Genomic DNA, 20,457 nt, shown 5'->3' on the forward strand with positions numbered 1-20,457 from the left:
TAACCCCCATAATTGTATCTTTGTGAGTCCTTATAAAGGGCTTTTCTAGTTTGTTGTTGTTTTGTTTGTTTTGTTTTTTGTTTTTCGAGACAGGGTTTCTCTGTGTAGCCCTGGCTGTCCTGGAACTCACTCTATAGACTAGACTGGCCTCGAACTCACAGATCCACCTGCCTCTGCCTCCTGGGTGCTGGAATTAAAGGTGTGGGCCACCACGCCATGGCTCTGCTTTTCTAGGTTTATGGCCAGAAAATGCAGTCATACATTGTCCCCTTCTTCTATTCTTTTCAATGCCATAAGCTATTGGGCAGACTTTCTCAGGTTGGCTGACACCCAATGAGTTCTTCCTTTGCAGAGTTGAAAGCAGAACATTTTTCCCTGAGTGGTTCAAAGCAGTGGGCACAGATGGCCTTGATCCCACAGACCGAGGGCAATCCTGTCACCCATGACACTAGAAACTGTCCAAGTACTTTATGTAGCTGCTCAAAGGACATCAGATAAGCTGTGACATCAGGGCACATCCAGCTGGCAGTATTAGGATCTCAAATGCTCTTAACAGCTGCGGCTATGGTTCAGTGGTAGAGCACGTGCCTAGCAGACATAAGGCCCTGGGTTGGATCTCCAGCACCACTGACAAGTCAATTTAAAAAAAAAAAAAAAAAATCTCCCAAACAAGGAAAATATTGGCAAAAACTAAAATTCCACATTTTTCAGAGCACTTAAAATTAACAAAAGACAATGGCAATTCCAGATTAATTTCTTCAGCAAAAACCAGCGTGAGCACTTCCCATCTATAGTGTTTTAACTTTCCCTACGTCTCCTGTCTTCGAGCCCGTGATATGCTCCACAGCCCTACCACCAGCAGCTAAAAAACAGCCACCTAAGAGACCCAGGGAAGGGATGGATGGATTTTATAGTTCAATGGCTGGCCGATGTATCATCTGGGACCTGCTACTGTGTAAAGAAAGGGCCTCAGCTCATCTAATCTGACCCAGGACTGAATATGCAGACAAGAGTCTGGTTCCCATAACACTTGGGACAACATTTGGCCTTCCTGTGGCCATGGTATTACACCAGCTGAGGCCAACCCAAGCCCTAGAAGAAGCAATTGGGGATTGAGATGACCAGGAGAGGCCTGCAAATGTTCCTATGGAATCCTGGGAATCTAGGAGGCTCTTGAAGGACAGGCCTGTGTGCATGGAGAGCTTTGACAGCGGTCCAGGGAAGGCTTTCTCTAACCTCTCATCTCAGCTGACCTAAGGCAGGGTTGTAAGGTGACTGCTAGGGGGTGGATGCATGTCCCCACACATGAAGGACCCCTCAGCAATGGCAGGAAGACTCATCAGTTCTATGCATCTAAAGAAACCCTACCCCTCAAGGCTGGAGAAACTGCCCCGTGGTTAAAAACAGAAGACCTGAATTTGGCAACTCATGTCTCCCTATAAACATAAACTCCATGGGATTTAACACCCTCTTCTAGCTTCCACTGCACTGTGCTCATATCACACATGACCACAACAGACATTCACACATAGACAAAAAAAATAAAGAAAAATAAAATCTTTGAAAAGAATCTCCAGCGAGTAACAAGGCAGAGGTGTCCTAAGCCACAAAACAAACAGAGCAGGTTTTTACAGAACTCATCTAAGAAAGGGACCAAAGAACAAGGCAACAGACACTAAGGAAGAAAACAGGACTTCTAGAATTACCTCATCTACTACCAAAACATCCCGATCTCCACAACAGTAAAAAAAAAAGAAAGAAAGAAAGAAAGAAAGAAAGAAAAAGAAAAAGAAAATAAAAGAAACAGAAATACAGCCCATAACATAAATTAAATTGAGCCAGGTGGTGGTGGCACACACCTTTAATCCCAGCCACTCAGGAGACAGAGGCAGGCAGATCTCTGAGTTCAAGGCCAGCCTGGTCTACAGAGCGAGTTCCAGGACAGCCAGGACTACATAGACACCCTGTCTTGGAAAAAGAACAAAGAAAAACTAATCTACTATCAAAGATTATTTGAAAGAGCGTTACTGTCTTTAGTTTTATATGTGAAATTTATAGTATATATATAACATATATATTATATGTCTCTCCAGAGAAACCACCGCTGTATCTGGAGACTGGCAAGCCCGAGAACCATGTCTCACACAGAGCAATATGGACAATTATGAAAAGAACCACACAGGAAGTTTGGAGTTGAAAAGCACAATGACAGAGGGGGTGTGACAGATTTGAACCGCCAGAGGAACCAGGAAGCTGGCAGACAGGCCGGCTGAGCTGGTCAGAATGGAGGAAGATGAGCAAGATCTGTGAGGCCGGCCCATGGGACATGTCATGCACAACCCTCGAGGGAGAGAACTCTCCAGAGGAAAAGACATGCTGATTTTGTTTGAAAACAAGAACCAAGGCTGTGGCTGCAGCTACTGCTGGAGTGCTTGCTAGCAGCTTGGGAGCTCTGCATTCCTTCCGGGCACCGTGTAAAACAAGGCATGGTGGTGCACTCCCACACCCATGCACTTGGGGAGTGGAAGCGGAAGAATCAGAAGTTCAAAGCCATCTTAGCAACATAGAAAATTTGGGGCCAGCTGGAGTTACCTGACAGGAAAGGAGGCTGGGCCTCAGGCAGGTCCTTCACAAGACGCCCTTATAAAAGGGAATAGATCTGTATGTCTCATTGTCCCTGAAGACCCTTCTACTGGACAAGACATGGAAGTGGAAGGTGGTGACCCTTATAGCCAGGGTTGTGTGGAGCTTCTTTATTGTTTTTTGTTTGTTTGTTTTGGGATACGGTCTCACTATGTAACCTTGGCCAGCCCAGAAGTCTCTGTGTAGATCAGGCTGGCCTTGAATTCATAGAGATCTACTTACATCAGCCACCAGAGTGGAGAGATTAAAGGTGTGTGCCACCATAGCTACCTGGGTCCTCACCCTTAAGATGAAATGTGATGTTATGGAATAGTCTTTTTGTACACTGTGAAGATGTGTTGCTTTCATTGGTTTAATAAAGAGCTAAATGGCCAATAGCTAGGCAGGAAGAAGCTAGGTGGGGATGAAAAAGGACAGAGTCACACCAGGAGTAAGGTCACTGAGGAACAAAGATGCACCTCATTTTAGCAGCAAGTACAACCGATTGCTGTGTGCTGTGCATGAGGGCTTACCATCCAATTGGGCCATTTTCCTTTTGGCATGTTTTCCATCCAGAATGTGATTACTTCATATACAGTGTGCCCAGAAAGGCTGTCCAGTGTGGTGAAGTAATTGTTAAAAGGAAAATCAGCTTCCTTGATAAATGGCAAGCCGTAGTACATCATGGTCCTCTCGATGCTCTCTGCTGAGGCTTCAGTCCCCATGAACCTGGAAGAGTTGGCAAACTTTCTTGTCTTTGTTCAGTTGGAACCTTCAATTCACCCCTGCATGATCTGGAAAGCCCCATTCCTGTCCAAACACCACCCACTCAGAAAGTCTCCAAACAAAAAAAAGGCACCAAAATGCCCTGTTCCACATTCTTGGTGGCTACAGCAGCCTCCTCCCCTGAAGTAGCCAGCCACCAGAGTCCCCGCCTAACGTGCTCAGCTTTTGGCCATACTTGGGCCCAAACCCAGCTTGTGACAGACACATCCTCACCCCTTTCCTACCATCTATATAATCTCCCTGCTTTAGTTCGGGCATGCAGCTTCTCTGGCCTCCATCTCTAGGACTGCAGAACCTCCCCAGGATTTGCTTTGCTCAAATAAACCTGTTGTTATACTTTTTCAATTTGGCTTGATCTGGTTTACTGCATTGGCAGAGAAACCTATTATGAGGGTGGGATTGGGGGGTGGTTGAGTGGGGTTGAAAACCTGTTAGTCTTAAGCCTCTGACAAAAGAATGGGAACAACTCTGCTTAGAGCTTGCCGTGATCGGAGGTCATTGCAATCTCAGCCCTCCTCAGCATTTAGCTTCTTCATACAGTGGCAATCAGCACAGAAACAGCTGGTCAAAGTATAGAGAATCAGAGTCCGTGAAGGTTCAGCCACCAAGGGGACATGCACATCACATCTGTCTTTAAGGCTCCGTGATCTTTGCGGAAGAAGGGACGGAAAGACTGGAAGAGCCAGAGGCCTTGGAGGACTGAAGCGAAACAGCACCTTCTAGATATGACAGCTTCTCTACAGGCTCCTCGCGGCTATGGTTGCCTACACAAGATCAAGCCAGTCGACACTCTAGCCTGGATAGCTAAAGAACTCATCATGAGTCCTCCTACCCCTAGTTGAGAAGCCACTGACAGATGGGCTAGTGAGAGAGGACCAGTCCATTTTCTTTAAGGGTGTGGTCCCTGGTAGGTTGACCACACTCCAGTAGATGGTCCCACACAAGTGAGTCCGTGAGCAGCATACACTGGACTCAGTGGGTTATTTATTTTTAAAGAGAACATAGAGTTGGGGGTGGGGCATTGAGGGTATCCTGCGGCAGGAGTTAAGAGGAAGAGTGTTGGTGGATATAATCATGCATCGTTACATAGGGCTCTCCAGAGAACAGAACACCAACAAAGACTTCGGTTCGCCATCAGTACGGCTCTCTGCTTTCTACACATGACTAAAACTCTAACATCTTGAAGACCTTCACTAGAGAGTTCCATCTGCCCACTTAGAATTTCCAGTCTAGACCTTCATATAAAAGGTCTCCCCTTTTTATTGATATGCACTCTGAAAACCACTCCGGATAATACAGACACCTGAAATGGCCCTGTCAGCTGCCGTCAGCTGGTTGAGGCAGCACATTCATGGGAAGTACAGTCTTACATGTGCCAATGAACTCCCCACCTCTGCCATTACCCTCTGAGTCCATTGCCTTCTCCATGGGTGGGGAAGGTGGAGCTTCTTTAGCTCTTCTCCATCATTCTGTTTCATGAGCTACTTAGAAATACAAAGTATCCTTCATCCAAGATTCTTAAGACCAGATGTATCTCAGATTTTGTAAGATTTTTACATTCTTAGAATATTTCTATAGAACTTTGCTCACTGAGAGTTCCTGATCCAAACTTAGAAATTCAAAATGTGCCTGGGTGGTGGTAGTGCACGCCTTTAATCCCAGCACTTGGGAGGCAGAGGCAGGCAGATCTCTCTGAGTTCTAGGCCAGCCTGGTCTACAGAGTGAGTTCCAGGACAGCCAGGGATACACAGAGAAACTGTTTCTCTAAAACAAAACAAAAAAAGAAAAGGAAAGGAAAAAAAAAGAGAAGAAAAGAAAAAAAGAAAAGAAGAGAAAAGAAAAGAAAAAGAAATCCGAAATGCTCCAAAATGTTTAGATTTTCATGTTAGAGATGCTGTACTTATAACTTAACAGTGTTTCTTGCATGCCAGACACTATTTTAAGTGATTCATGTGCATGACCTCATCTAACCTCACAATAACCTTCCAAGGATTATGACTGTTACTCCTCTTTTGATGAGAAAACCCATTTCCGCCAACTGACATCCCCAAGGTCACCGAGCTCCAGAGCAGGACCCCACCTTAGCCCCTTGATCTCACAGCTGTGCTAACCACTGGGATCTCCTGACAATTCAGCTGTAATATTTGGGTTCACACTATTCAAGCAACATAACCCCAGTAATAATGATAAAAGTAATAGTTCATAGGGCTGAAGTGACTCAGCAGTTACAAATGAGTACTCCTCTTGAAGAGGATCTGAGTTCAGTCCCCATGCCAGGTGACACTGCCACCTGGAACTCCACCTCCCAGGGGAGGAGTGCTCCCTTCTGGCCTATTAAGGCACTCACTCATATGTACAAAACCCATCCACAGACACACATACAAAAGCAACATGCATTGTCTGAAATTCCCAAAGAATAAAAATATTTTAAAGGTCATATCTAACACCTAACCAATATATTCTTTCAAATTATTTTCATGTCTAGCACTCTACAAAAGAGGAACCTGAAAATCAGCAGAGATAAGCAACATGAGAGACCGCTCCACACCTTGGCATAACCAAGCTGTAAATTGTAATTATGTAGGTTGTAGTGGGTAGCTGTTCCAGCTTTGACCTGGAAGTACCACCCCCTTTGAGGCTTTGGTAACTGTCACGCCTACAAGGCGGAGCTTAGAGAGGACTCTGAAGACCCGAGATCCGGATGGAGGACCTCTCTTAGTTCCTGGACCCTGGACCCTGGCGGTAGACCAAGCAGAGTTCTCCAGAGAACACCGCCGGACTGCACTACACCTTTCCCAGACCCTGTAACCTATCCCTTCACTTGTGAGTTACCCCACAAAATAAACCTCCCTTTTAACTATGTGGAGTTGCCTTAATAATTTCACCAATAGTAGGTACATTTATTATTTTTTTTTAATTTTAAAAAGTGGGAGTACAACATGGTTCAGAAAGTGCCATGCAAACCTGGTGACCTGAGTTCAATCCCTGGAACTCACATAAAGGTAGAGAGAAGACAACAAGGCTACTCTATGACCTCCATTTGTGTTCCATGACACCTATGCCCTTACACACATATTGCACACACACACACACACACACACACACACACACACACACACACACCCCAATAATGATAATAATAAAATTCAATTATAGTTACACAAGGTTTTTCAGACTAGAACTTGGGGGCCTGTGGTTACCGGTATCTGCCAGGCTCCCTGCTGTACTGGTCCATGATCTGCCGGAAGTCCCGGACAATGTCATGCATACCCACTTGAGTAGTGGTGAAGTCGTGGTACAACTCCGAGTAGTGGGTGACGGTGTCCTTGGGAAAACAGGACAGCATAGTTAGCACCGTTTCACCACCCACAAGGGCTCCATGTAAGTTCAGATGGCCTTTATGAGATGGCTTGAACCAAGGAGATATTTGCTCAGTGGTGATCCTAGAAACCTTGGTGCACAAGAGGCTTGTGGGTAGCAGACACTCACGACTCTTAGTATTATTGCATGGGCTCTTAAATCAGTAACTTTAAAAGTCAGTAAGTGTTTCTATAGCACCCATTTTAGTAAACTAAATTTTACCAAATACCAAAATTTTAATTATAAAACACCTCTAAATATAAATGCCTAAATGTTTCAGGTTTGTTTTTTTTTTGTTGTTGTTGTTTTTGTTTTTCGAGACAGGGTTTCTCTGTGCAGCTTTGAGCCTTTCCTGGAACTCACTCTGTAGTCCAGGCTGGCCTGGAACTCACAGAGATCTGCCTGGCTCTGCCTCCCGTGTGCTGGGATTAAAGGCATGAGCCACTACCGCCCGGCCCAACTGCTCCCACTCTTGCAGAGGATGTGCTTGGTTCCTAGCACCCATCCAGTTAGCCCTAGAGGGGACCCAACAGCCTCTTCTAACTTTTGTGGGCACCCGCACTCAGGTGCACACACCCCCACACAAACATGCATATACATATACTTTTTAAAATATCAAAAATTTTCAATGTCAAAAACAGAAAACAGTCTGATAATATTTTCAGATGAGGCAAAGAGAAAAAGTTTAAAAGAAGACTTACTGGAATTTGGGATGGATTTACTTGGATTTCGTTCCTCAGGTCCTTCGCTTCCAAAAGAAATTTAAGCGCATTGAAACTAAAGCCATCAACACCCTTGGAGAGCCAGAACTGTATTATTTCCTGTACATGGAGAAGCAGAGCACTTGGTCACATCAACTACAAACTCTAGACAGAACATTAACAGAGGCTCCGTGTACGGGTGACCATCAGAACGGCTTCCACACACAAAACATGTTATCACACACACACTTCACTCGTAGTCCATAACTGGTTCTCTCAGTACCAGATGCTGGGTTTGGTGAAAGCGTATTCCAGGCAGAGAACAGCTGTGGAAGTGCTGTTGGGCTCCCTGGGCAGTTAAAAACAGGGCTGGATAGCTGCTAGGCAGTCGTGGTGCATGCCTTTAGAACCAGCACTCAGAAAGCAGAGGCAGTTCGAAGCCAGCCTGATCTACAGAGTGAGTTCGAGGATAGTCAGGACTACACAGAGAAACCCTGTCTTGAAAAAAAAATCAAAATAAATAAATAAAATAAAAAGAGCAGCATATCCAAAGGTGTGTGGATAGGCAGGAAGTAGCAGAAGTTGGACTTGTCATGTCTAGCTTTACAGGCAATGGCAAAAACTTGGAACTGGAAAGGAGGAGTGTAAAGTCCTGGAAGGTCTCAAGCAGAAAATGCTGTGATCTGATTAAAAGGCTAAGCATAAAGTTGACACAGACTAGCAATTCCACACCTAGGTACCTACCCAAAAGAAATGGAAACATATATTGAAACACATATTGAACATGAATGTTCATGGTAGCAGGGTTCTTAAGTTGAAACTATCCCTGACGGTAAATCCATCCATGTGATGACTATTACCTGATCACAGAACAGAAGGAAGTACTGGTGCATGCTGGGACATGCCTGACTCTAAGAAGTGTTTTCGCTAAATACAGGGAATAAGTACTGAATTATATCCTTTCTATAAGATGTCCACAACAGGTAGATCCATATATAGAGCCGGGCACTGGTTGAAAGGCGATGGACAGAATGGAGTATGGGGGCGGACTCAGGCCAAGCTTCTTTGAGTGTGAGCACGTCCAAACAAGGGAGCAGTCCTGTGCATGCTATGGCTTCCTGGAGTCTACAGACGAGGAGGATGCACAGAAGAGCTGGGGGTGCAGTCATTAGCTGGTGCCTGGGCTGAGGAATTCAAGAGAGACATGCCACACACACCAAACCTGCTGGGCACACGAAGTCCCCTGGTTTGTGGAAAGGGCTCTTGGAAGGTTCTCAACCGACTCACTAGGACGAATCTGAACGTCAAACCTTGTACCTGCTGCACTGTCACCCTGGGCCTTCCTCCCTCCACTTCCTCATGTGTATATACTCACGAAGAAGCCCCAGTTTTTACCAGCATCAGATGCCACCCTGCCTAGGTTCAGTCCCGCATGGTGCTTTGTCTTACAAACAAGAACACTGGTCAAGTCAGAGCACAAATATCTGTAAACCACCCAAGCAAATCTGACACGGTGTGGTGGGTAAGCATTATCTTGCATGCTACTGCAAACATTAAACTTGTGAGTGCTGATTTTCTAGAATACAGCTAACTTTACTCATGAGCTCTTTATTCACTTCAGAATCTCAGTGTGGCTAAATATTAACCTCCATTAAAGAATGAGAAATGGGGGCTGGAGGGATGGCTCAGCAGTTAAGAGCACATGCTACTCTTGCTGAGGATCTGAGTTCAGTTTCCAGCGCCCATGTCAGGAGGATCACAGCTCCCTGTAACTCCAAAGGCTCTGATGCCTCTTGGCCTCCAGGGGCACCTGCCCTCAAGTGCACATACCCACACAGAGACACAAGAAAAAAAAGTACTTAAAAAAAAAAAAAAACTGAATGAGAAAGAAGTGTCCTGGAACTTCTGTAAGTATCATCATACTTTGTGGCCTTGTTCCATGAGATGTTTTTGAGTGTGTTTGTTTAAAATGCTGAGGATGAGACCCAAGACTCCAGGACTGCCAGGAAAGGGCTCCACCACTGAGCTACACACCCAGCCCTGATGAGACACTTTAAAAGCTGAACCCATACAACCCAGAGTTTGCTCTTAAAAAGCACTTCCTTCGTGTTACTTATTCTCTCCACCAGATGAGAGAAGAAGGCTCCAGATTTTAACTCTTAACCTCTTTTTTTTTTTTCATCCCAGTTACGCTCTCCAGGGTACTGGGTACAAAAATGGGCACAGTGCCTGGTTCTACCTGGTTGGGTGACCCAGACTTAGGGACTTTGGGGACAGTACACTGTGTCTTTGACTCTTCGCTGCCATGATACCACACCGTCCTGATTTCCACTGGGAATGTTTTCTCTTCTAACACACCGCCACTGGTCACTGTACCCTGCTCTGGTTCCTCATCCGTCACAAAGGGAAGGAGGGTGATTTGGAAGGCAGGTAGAAACCAGAGTGACTGGAAGTATACAAAATACTACTATTTAGTATAAATCACTACAATCTAATATAAACACCTCTGGGGCCTCGCAACTCCTCCAGGGGAAAGCGCTCAGACCCCGAGTTCCCAGCAGCCACTGGGAAGGGAAGAGACGGAGTAGGAGAACTCTGTGTACTAGTCTGCTATGGGGGCAATAGCTGAAAGCTGATGGCTGCCAGGGGAGAAGGCTCAGGCTCCAGAAGTTCAAGTTGCTATGTGAACAGAAGTCCATCCAGATGCCTCCTCCCTGCTAACCACCTAAGTTGCAAATTATTGACCTGCTCAGCTCCACTGCACAGGTAAGTGTTGTGGGAAGGAGGAGCAGGAGGGCATCAGAGGAGCCCTCTGAGGAAGGTCCGGTCCAGGAGCCTCCTCACCTCAGCCTCTCAGCATCTCTTATTCACTCCTCATAGTGAATCTTGACTCCCTTTCCAAACAATGTTTAACCTCTGGATAAGGTAGTAATGGCCCAGACAGGGTGGGGCAGGGGTTGGGGCTGGGGGGGGGGGGCTTTCTATTCACAGATCTCACTACCCGGATGCCTGCCAGAGAACAGCCAAGTTAATCAAAGAATCATTAATATATCCACCAGCACACTGTGTCAAAATCTGCAACGCTTGTTTAAACATCTGCAGACAATCCATCACTGTCACTACGAGGGCGTGGAGAGTCCAGTAACTGACTGCTTGACATAGTTATGAATTCCTGACTGAAAACCGCAAGTAAAGAGAAGCACGCAGGAGAAATGGTGCCTCAACACAGGACCCAGATGTGGTTGGGATGGTGAACTCCCCAAACCTAGGCTTGAATCCTACCCCTGTCTCCCAAGAAACACCACTTCACCTCCCAGAGGCTCCTTCTCTATAATATCTTAAGAGCATCAACAGAGCTCGGTAAATTACTTGTCAAGTAGAGAGTGACTAATAAGTATGGGTGGGGGAGCGGGATCAAGCAGTGAACTTTGGTAATGGAAGACAGTTTGCCACACCAAGATTGAAACTAACCCTTCGTCTGCTGACTTTAACTATTTCACTGAAATAAGAGTGGCCTGACGCAAGGTGATTGCTTCTAGAACAGTCTCCCAAGCAATCCATTGAGACCTCATACATGTCTCCATGGTCTTAAGCCTAAGGAGTCCACAGGAATAAATGTCTAAACGGGAGTGCAGAAGGGTGGGGGGGGGGGTGTTGCTCAGTGGTAATGGACTTGTCTAGAATGAGAAAAACTAGAAAAAATGAAGAAGGAAGAGGAAGAGAAAGGAAAGAAGGGAGAGAGGGAGGGGAGAAGCGAGGGGAGGGCCTTTTTTCTGAAACTATAAAACACTGTAGGAAGAACTTGGAGAGCACTTAAACAAGGGAAAGGCATTCCATGTTCCTAGATGGGAAGGTTTAATATGAAGATGTCAATACTCCTCAAAATGTGCTACAGACTTGATGGAGTTCTTATTAAAATGCCAGCAGGCTTCTTGGCACAACTGAGACATTGCTACAAAAATTCATATGGACATGCAAAGGACTCAGAATAGTCACACAATATCCCAAACAGAGTTGAACTCATGCTTATTTATTTGTTTATTAGACAGGGTCTCATTTTGTGCCCTGGCTGTCCTGGAACTCACTATATAGACCAGGCTGACTTAGAATTCACAGAGATATTCCTACCCATGTCTTCTGCCTCCTGCCTCTGTCTCTGTGCTGGGATTAAAGGCAGAGTGTCACCATGCCTAGCAGACTCATACTCTTGATTTTAAAATTACTACAAAGCTACAGTAACCAGACAGGGGTCCTGACCTAGAAACTGATACACAGAAGAATGGACAAGAATTAAGGGTCCAGAAATAAACCCAAGCTTTTATGGACAGTTGCTTTTCTACTGGAGTTGCCCACAGCTCTCAATTCTGTCCTGTCTCCCTGCTACCTGCTTCCCCTAGCACTACCCAGCTCCCCTAAAATCCCACCCTCTCCACCCACAGCCATGTGGAGAGTGGGAACAAGGCTCTATTCCCTGAGAATAAGGATCACGGGGGGGGGGGGTGGGGGGGGGAGTCCGCTGAGTTGGCAACAGGAACCTTCCCCTCCTGGAGCCACAGAGGACCTTCAGTGACTCAGCATGTGCTTGCAGATCTGACTAGCACACATCTCCTACTTCTGCCTCCCTGCCTCTCACCCTGCAGCCTTGCCAGCCCACAAGTGGGGCTTCCACTTAACATACAAGACACCAAATGAAATTTTAATTTCAAATCACCAACAGGTTTTCCTTTTAGTAGACATAGCCTCCAAATTGCATTACTCATTATCTGAAACTTAAAACTGAACTTGAGGATTTTTGCACCCCCCTCCCCACCTCACCCCGCCTGGAACTCCCATTTCCTAGGCTCCATTTCTCATCTCAGCAGCCTCTGTCCCAAGAGTTCCCCTTCTTTGGAAGAGCAAACTCTCCCTGGCACACCAATGCCCCTTCCCTGAGAGAACATTCAGCACCTTCTGAAGTGTCTTAAATGCAGTAATGATTTTGTTCCCTTGGCGTTCCAGAGACTGGCTGAAGGATGCGCTTTTTTTTCTTAAACCCACTGTCAAATTCTCAATGCTCGAGACAGGGCCTGGCACAGAGCGAGCAATTCGCCAGTATATATGAGTGAACACAAACATACTACACGTGGATGCATGGATTCTCTCTTCCTGTCTTCTGAACAAACACAATATTGCCACCAGCTGTGTTTCATAGGTTGAGGATCTGAGACCAGGAAAGTCAAACAATTCACCCAGAGGCCTACTGCACATGTAGGAACCAGCCCCCAAAGCCTGCGTTCTCAACTCTCCCACAACACACCAGCCAATTACCTCAGGCCAAAGATCACCTCCAGCTTAGGTCGCTGTGTTCCCTATTATTTACAGTATGCTGGTTTAGATGAAGAAAAGAGCCACCAACACATGTCAATATTTGCATTTGACACCTTAACCTGAGAATTTAATGATACACTTTGATTGATTTTGCCCACACAGCTGTTCAGTCAACACAGAGTTTTTCAAATAACCACGTTGGTCCCACTAGTGGAGAAGTCTGTGTGGGTGTCCACACTCACCTTTATTTCTTCTTGAACATCAGGATTTCGGAAATTTAAGTCAGGTTGCTCTTTCAAAAACTGGTGAAAATAACATTGCTCTCGTACTTCGTCAAAGTGCCAACTGGAGTTCCCATACACACTCAGCTAGCAGATGGGAAAGAATGCATCGTTACTTCACTCAGTCCTACACTGGCCTTGTCCACAAAGAGGTGGCCTTGCCATCCCAGCCCCAGGAGGTGGTGCATAAATCCCAGGAGCTGTCTATCCAGGGAGAGCACTAAGTAAATCAACATCCCCACATTTCACCCTAATGCTCCACAAAAGTACTTGGCAAGTAACACCATTCCTAACAACCACAATACCAGCTGATGCTCTCAAGTTCCGGTCAAGACCAACTTAAGGAACAGCCATTCCTCACATATTCCCTTGAATCTGCTGCTCGGGCTCAAGACTCCAGTATGTGAAGTAGATTATGGAGAAAGATAGCATATATTGTGTCTTAGAGCATGAAGCCAGAGATGACTCCCCAAAGAATCACTTAAAACTCTACTAGTCTTCTGGAATAAAAGTCTAGTGACTTCTGGCACCAGTACTCAGATGTGTTTGATAGTATGACTAATATCTTCTTGCCAGAAGGGATCAGGGGCATGACTGCATGTCCAGATTCTCTGGCTGGTCTCTCATTATCTCTAGTCAATCTGACTCAACCTATCTTTAAACGTGAGAGTTTCCTGGGCTCTATTTCAGGACTTTTGTTCATGTCTTGATAAAGAGCAAATGGAAAAAATGTGGTGGCGGGGGAGTTACCCCACCTAAATCCTTTTCTTTTTCATTGGAAGATACGGTCACATGGGGGCTGCGTTTCCATGGCAACTGGCCACAGTGAGTAGCAGCTGCTGTCTTTTAAGGAAACTTATCAACCTCCATTCGCTGTGTGGGCCACCTGGACATGACTCAAGATGATGTGCTTACATCATGCCTAACTAAAAAAAGATTACAAATAAGCAACCCAAAAGAGAATTGAAAAAAAACCAAAAAACAAAACAGAAATAGCCGGGTGGTGGTGGTGCATGCCTTTAATCCCAGCACTCAGGAGGCAGAGCCAAGTGGATCTCTGTGAGTTCAAGGCCAGCCTGGGCTACCAAGTGAGTTCCAGGAAAGGTGCAAAGCTACACAGAGAAACCCTGTCTCGAAAAACCAAAAACAGAAATAAGTACTTCACAGAAACAGACAGCCAAGGGACTAAATGTATAAGAGGTTCAGTGTCATCCACAACCACACACTTACTACATTAGTTCCATAACTACTAATAATTAGATAAATATAAAATTAAAAACATGGGATTTTTATGTTCACCTGAATGGCAAAAAAAAAAAAAAAAAAAGTTTGACCAAGAGAGTAACCCAGCATCCTGCATGGTGACATTACACCTACTTGACACACAAAAACTTTACTCATAAGCCTCAAAATAGGTTAACAAGCATGCATATGACATGATTCATGATGTGTAATATATATAGTGCATACAGCAATATGCAACAGGGAAAATGTGTGAAGTATGACAATCCAAAACCACATGAATAGATCCTTCCAAATATTAAAACAAGCCAGGCGGTGGTGGTGCACGCCTGTAATCCCAGCACTCGGGAGGCAGAGGCAGGTGGATCTCTGTGAGTTCGAGGCTAGCCTGGTCTACAGAGCTAGTCCAGGACAGGCTCCAAAGCTACAGAGAAACCCTGTCTCAAAAAACAAAAAACAAAAAACAAAAAAAAAAAAAAAAAAAAGCTTTACTTTTCATGAAGTTCAAAGTAAAGACAACTAAAAATTAACTGCTGATGGCATATTATATAAGCAAAGCAAATTCCTAGGACCCACATGGTAGAAAGAGACTGACGTCTACAAGCTGCCCTTTGACTTCTGTGTGTACTCCATGGTACACAAACACCTGCTCCCCACATTCCCATCCCCCACATACAAGATTAAATAAATCTAATAAAAAAATGTAAGTAAAAAAATAAGTCAACACTCATCAACTCCATGACTTGATAAATTATTTTCTATTATCTAGAATTTCATACACATAGGGTTATAGGAGCCTCTTAAAAATATTTTTAACTTATTTACTTTATGTATATGGGTATTTCATCTACATGTATGTCCATGCATCACATGTGTGCCTGGTGTTCATAGAAGCTGGAAGAGGGCATCAGATTCCCCTGGACAAGAATTGTGAGCTGCCATGGGGTGCTGGGAGTGGAACCCAGGTCCTCTGGAAGAGCAGCCAGTACTCTTGACAGCTGAGCCATCTCGCCAGCCCCCACAACTAGTAGTCCATTGCACTGCTGGGTAGCATTGCATCATATTCATCTATTTGTATGTGCTAACATCTTAAGAGTTATTTTTATTTATATGGATTCATGTGTGTTTGTGTGTAGGTCGTGTGTGTGGCCATGGAGGCCAGAGAGGATGTCAGGCAGTTGTGAGCTGTCCAGTGTGGGTGCTGGGAAGAGAACCTTAATCCTCTGGAAGAGCAGCCAGTGCTCTCAACCACTGAGCCATCTCTCCAGGCATGTGTTGACTTTTTACATTAGAAAAAATCAACCTTGCCTACAAGTGGAAAGCTGATGGATGGATGGATGGAAAAAGTGGTGGTAAAAGATGCAGCTGTCATGTGCTGTAGTTGAGAGACCGAATGGTCTGAGGAGTGAGTGGTGAGTTCCAGAAGCAGCACTGAATATATCCAGTCTTTAACCCTTTCATTTGCCAGCCCCATGACCTCACTCTGCTACGTGCAAGACGGGTACTAAAATAATTCGTAGAATTGGAGGGGTAGCCTGGATGAATTAATGAATGCCAGCCCCTTAATAGACAGCCTGCACACAGTAGGTTAATAAATGTTCGCTAATAGCCTTTTAACAAAGGGTTAATTTGGAGATGGGTTGGTTAAGGCAATAAACACTCCAGGATGTGCTGATGGCCTGCCATGGGCTGCCTGGTGGCACCATGCACTGAGCTTGGCAGATGGGCAGTTACAGAGAGGTCACATAGTTAATCGTGAAGCATGCAGACTCTGAGTGTGTCTGGGTTGAAAGTTGGTTTCCAAGACCAGCAGAGAAGGTCGGGGTGAGAATAGGGGGGACTCCATGGGGCAAGAGAATCTAGAATAAATGACTTGGGAGAAAACAGGCCTGACCAGGAGGATCATGCCTGAGACGAGAGATGGCTTGCTGCTGGACTATAGGGTGCCTAGCAAATCTGACTTTCAGGGACAGCCATAGTCTCCTAGGAGAGCCAGGCTTCCAGGACCCTGTCAGACATCAAATCAGCAGGTGCTCAAGTCTCTTGTGTAAAAGTGGAGAATTTACATACAACTCTCACACATTGTCTTTTATACTTCATGAGATCTCTGTATTAATCTTACCACTTAATACAATGTAAATGTTAAGTTGTAGCTATGCTATTGTATTTTCAGGAATAATGATCAACTAATGGTCTATAGCTAATACAGTCCCTTTGCAATCGTTTTTCAAATATATAGTTGGAGCACACTAGGTTTCCTAGTGGCTGTACCCAGCAGGACTGCATGGGAGGTTGATTGGACCACAGGCTTGGGTACCAGGTGTTTGTAAGGGTCTAACTAGCAAGGGGGAGGTCTTTTGCTCCACCCCTTAGCATTGTTATAAATAGCCCTTTGGAATAAAGCTCTGGGCCAGTGGATAAGGATCCAGGCCTACCCGAGTTTATCCTGTGTTTTCTCTCTTCTTCTTAACTCTCAAGCCTCTTATCTCTCAATCCTCAAGAGTTCCTGGGGTAAATAGGTGTGGGGGCTGGTCTTCCACAATTTATATGTGGTAGGTTGAACATGCAGATTTAGAACCTGAGCTGTACAATATTTTAGGCTAAAAGTTCATTCACTACTTGTCTAAAACTCAGGTTTAAATGCATGTTTGGGGCTCTCATTTGCTAAATCTGGCTGCCTAGACAGACCTGGTCTCTTGCAGAAGGAGTAAGTAGGAAGGACAATGGCTCCGATGCTCTCTGAGTAGCATTTGCTGCTAAGAAGCTAGGGTTGGAAGGAGGCAGCAGGGAGCTGGAAGACAATGAGACCATGCTGATCCCCTGGGCTCAGTCAACTCCCCAAGACAAGGTAAAGGCTCAGGAAGGGATGATGACAACAGATGTGTCCAGAGGCTCAGCACCAAGGTTCAGAAAAGGAGAAAGTGATGACTCTGTTTGCTTTTGATGTCCAGTAGGGGGTCAAAAATCAAGAAAGCAAAGGACCCTGGAGAGTGGTAAAAGACAGTAGGAAAAAAATTAATAACTATTATTATCCTATCTCCATCCAGGAGCCCCAGAACCTATGCTGGACAAGGTAGGAAGTGAGAGCAAAATGGAAGAAGATGCCAGTAAGGAGGGGACCACATACCAGAGCACATCAGCTCCACAATGAAGTCGGAAACCAAAAGGCCATTTGGGAAACATTTTCTATTTCTAAACTACATCCTTCGAAGCTTTTGCTTGATGGGCTCCACACATCTCCCGCTCCGTTAGTCTAGAGCTGCCCAGTTTCTGTCTGCTCATGGTTGTCCTTACCCAGTTGTTGGGAGGGATGGTTACACCATTCTCATGAGTGCAGTTGTGCCAGATGTAGTAATCAGTGTATTTCCCGCTCCGTGTCCTACTCGACTGAAACCAAGGATGTTTGTCACTGGTGTGGTTTGGGATGAAATCGACTATTAATTTTAAACCTAATGAGTAAAGACATTTCAAATGTTAGGAACAGACCATGTGAGCAGGACAACCGTGAACGGGAAGATGGGTAAGCCTGGACCGTGAGGCACCATGCTCTCCACCTGCGTTTCCCTCCCCCACGCTTCTCATTTCCTTTACCTTTGTCATGGATGGCGGCGACCAAATCCTCAAAATCTTTCATTGTTCCAAAAATAGGATCAATTTCTTGGAAATCCTCAATGCCATATCTGAAATCTTTCAAAGATGATTTATAAAAGGAACTGATCCAAATAGTCTTTACGTGTAGAGAGGTGATGTAATCTAGCTTCTCTTGGATACCTGAGGGAAGAGGCAAAGAAGTGAGCAAACGCAGCTTTGGTTTTTTTATCTGAAGCTTTAAAAATAAAATAAGGCGGCGATTTAAAAAAAAATGCCAGATGGTTAGTGGCATCAGAAAGGAAGCCTACCCCTCACAATCACTGCCTCAAAGGAATAGCACACTGGGTTTGTTTGTTTGTTTTTTCAATGAAGAAAAGGATTCTTGCTATTTTTAATACTCAGAAAGTTGAATTTATACACCCACTATGAACAGAGAAAAAGGGTTAATGGAGTTGAAGCTAAAAAAAAAAGTAGCCGGGCAGTGGTGTTGCACGCCTTTAATCCCAGCACTCAGGAGGCAGAGCCAGGTGGATCTCTGTGAGTTCGAGGCCAGCCTGGGCTACAGAGTGAGTTCCAGGAAAGGTGCAAAGCTACACAGAGAAACCCTGTCTCAAAAAACCAAAACCAAACAAACAAAAAAAAGTAGCTTCAGATTTTCTCTCATGCCATGTGTCTGTTTTCATTCCATTCTTCCATGTCACCTAACATTGCCTTATCTCGGTCTCCTTCCTTCCTCCTTCTTTCCTTCTTCCTTCCTTCCTTTCTTTCCTTGTCCTCCTCCTTTTTTTGTTTGACACAGGGTCTTTCTGTGTAGCCCTGGCTGGACTGAAAGTCTCTGTGTAGACTGGGCTGGTCTTGAACTCACAGAGACTCACCTGCTTCTGCCTCCCAGGTGCTGGGATTGGGACTAAATGTGGGTGCCGCCACCCTACAACCTTTCTCAGGTGTAGACTGTACCTACACTTAATACCTGTCTAAATATACAGACAGAAACTAGATATGATGCCCAGTGGTGGTGCATGCGTTTAATTCCAGCACTTGGGGACAGAAGCAGGTAGATCTCTGTAAGTTTGAGGACAGCCATGTAGTGGGCAGCCATCCCAGGATTGGCCTGGAAGTTCCAACCCCCATTGAGGCTTTGGTAATGGTCACGCCCACAAGGCGGGCCTGAGGGAGGAAGCGGAAGACTCAGGATTGAGAGGAAAGGTCTGGCTTGGTTCTGGGACCCTGGACGCTGGAGGTAGACCGAGAGAGTTCTCCAGAGAACACCGCCGGACTGCGCCATACCTTTCCCAGACCCTGTAACCTATCCCTTCACTTGTGAGTTACCCCACAAAATAAACCTCCCTTTTAACTACGTGGAGAGGCCTCAATAATTTCACCAATACAGCCAGACTGTTAAACAGAGAAATCCTGTCTCAACACAACAACAACAATAACAAAACCAACAAAGTTAGACATGATTAGTTACTGAACACATTTGTCTAAATGACCCTCTTAGGAAAAGTAAATTTTTTAAAACTTTGTTTTGGGGGAAGGGAAAGCTTGGGGGAAGCTGAAAATTTTCCACTTTTTTTCTTCTATTTAAAAACTATATCAAATCATTTTTATAGTGTTATTTGATATGCAAATTGTATTGCTATACATAAATTAAAGTTTTTAAAAATAAAGATAAAACAAAATCTGTCTAAAATAAAAATTTTTATATCAAAGGTTAAAATATTAGCAATTTTATTGAATTTGAGTGAAATTCAGACAGCAATCTAGTCCTATGAATAACATCAATCTTCTAGCATAACTTTTTATCTTTAATACAAATACATATATATATTTTTTTTTTTCCGAAACAGGGTTTCTCTGTGTAGCTTTGCGCCTTTCCTGGAACTCGCTCTGTAGACCAGGCTGGCCTCGAACTCACAGAGATCCACCTGCCTCTGCCTCCCGAGTGCTGGGACTAAAGGCGTGCGCCTCCACCGCCCAGCCAAACACATATTTTGAAATATGTTAACATGTCACATAATATATATACATAGTGTAGACACACACACACACACACACTCACTCACTCATCTGAGACAGGGTCTCAAGTAACCCAGGCTGGCTTCAAACTTACTATGTGGCCCAAGACAACCTTAAATTTCTGATCTTTCTGCCTCTACAACTGCCTCACACACACACACACACACACACACACACGCGCGCATGCACATGCTTAGGACACACAGTACTGGGGTTACATACAAGCATGCACCACCATGCCTAGTTTATTCAGGAGATCAAATCCAGAGCTAGGCAAGCACTCCATAACTACAGCCATCCTTAGCCCTTGACGTTCATACTGAAAACCAATACTGTAGGTGAGCTAGGTGCCAAAGGGCTAAGTGACATTTGGTCCCAGATAGTCTGGAAAGCACTAGCTCATACCAAAGCAATTTGTCACCTGTGGCTACTGAGCAGTTGCACTGTGGCTCATCTGGGTTGAGATGTGCTGCAGGAGGAGGCACAAACCAGATTTTTAAGACATAGTACAAAAAGAAAGAACTTACAATATGTCAATACTATTTTCT

General features: G+C 44.9%; 2 protein-coding genes across 2 annotated transcripts in view; both read right to left on the reverse strand.

Moving 5' to 3' along the window:
* The window catches only part of Slc3a1 (solute carrier family 3 member 1), a 31,329-nt gene that overhangs the window by 6,958 nt on the left and 3,914 nt on the right, over positions 1-20,457 (reverse strand). The window contains exons 2-7 of the mRNA XM_036170669.1: positions 17,891-18,070; positions 17,594-17,748; positions 13,019-13,144; positions 7,470-7,589; positions 6,609-6,733; positions 3,156-3,351 (exon numbers count right to left, since the gene is read on the reverse strand). Coding sequence (XP_036026562.1) covers positions 3,156-3,351; positions 6,609-6,733; positions 7,470-7,589; positions 13,019-13,144; positions 17,594-17,748; positions 17,891-18,070 — 902 coding nt within the window. The remainder of the gene's footprint in view (positions 1-3,155; positions 3,352-6,608; positions 6,734-7,469; positions 7,590-13,018; positions 13,145-17,593; positions 17,749-17,890; positions 18,071-20,457) is intronic.
* Positions 18,022-20,457, reverse strand: part of Ppm1b (protein phosphatase, Mg2+/Mn2+ dependent 1B) — a 75,763-nt gene continuing 73,327 nt past the window's right edge. Inside the window, exon 6 of the mRNA XM_036170662.1 lies at positions 18,022-18,070. Coding sequence (XP_036026555.1) covers positions 18,053-18,070 — 18 coding nt within the window. The 3' untranslated portion in view covers positions 18,022-18,052. The remainder of the gene's footprint in view (positions 18,071-20,457) is intronic.

The sequence above is a fragment of the Onychomys torridus genome, chromosome 21, assembly GCF_903995425.1.
Source record: "Onychomys torridus chromosome 21, mOncTor1.1, whole genome shotgun sequence".
Classification (NCBI taxonomy): Eukaryota; Metazoa; Chordata; class Mammalia; order Rodentia; family Cricetidae; genus Onychomys; species Onychomys torridus.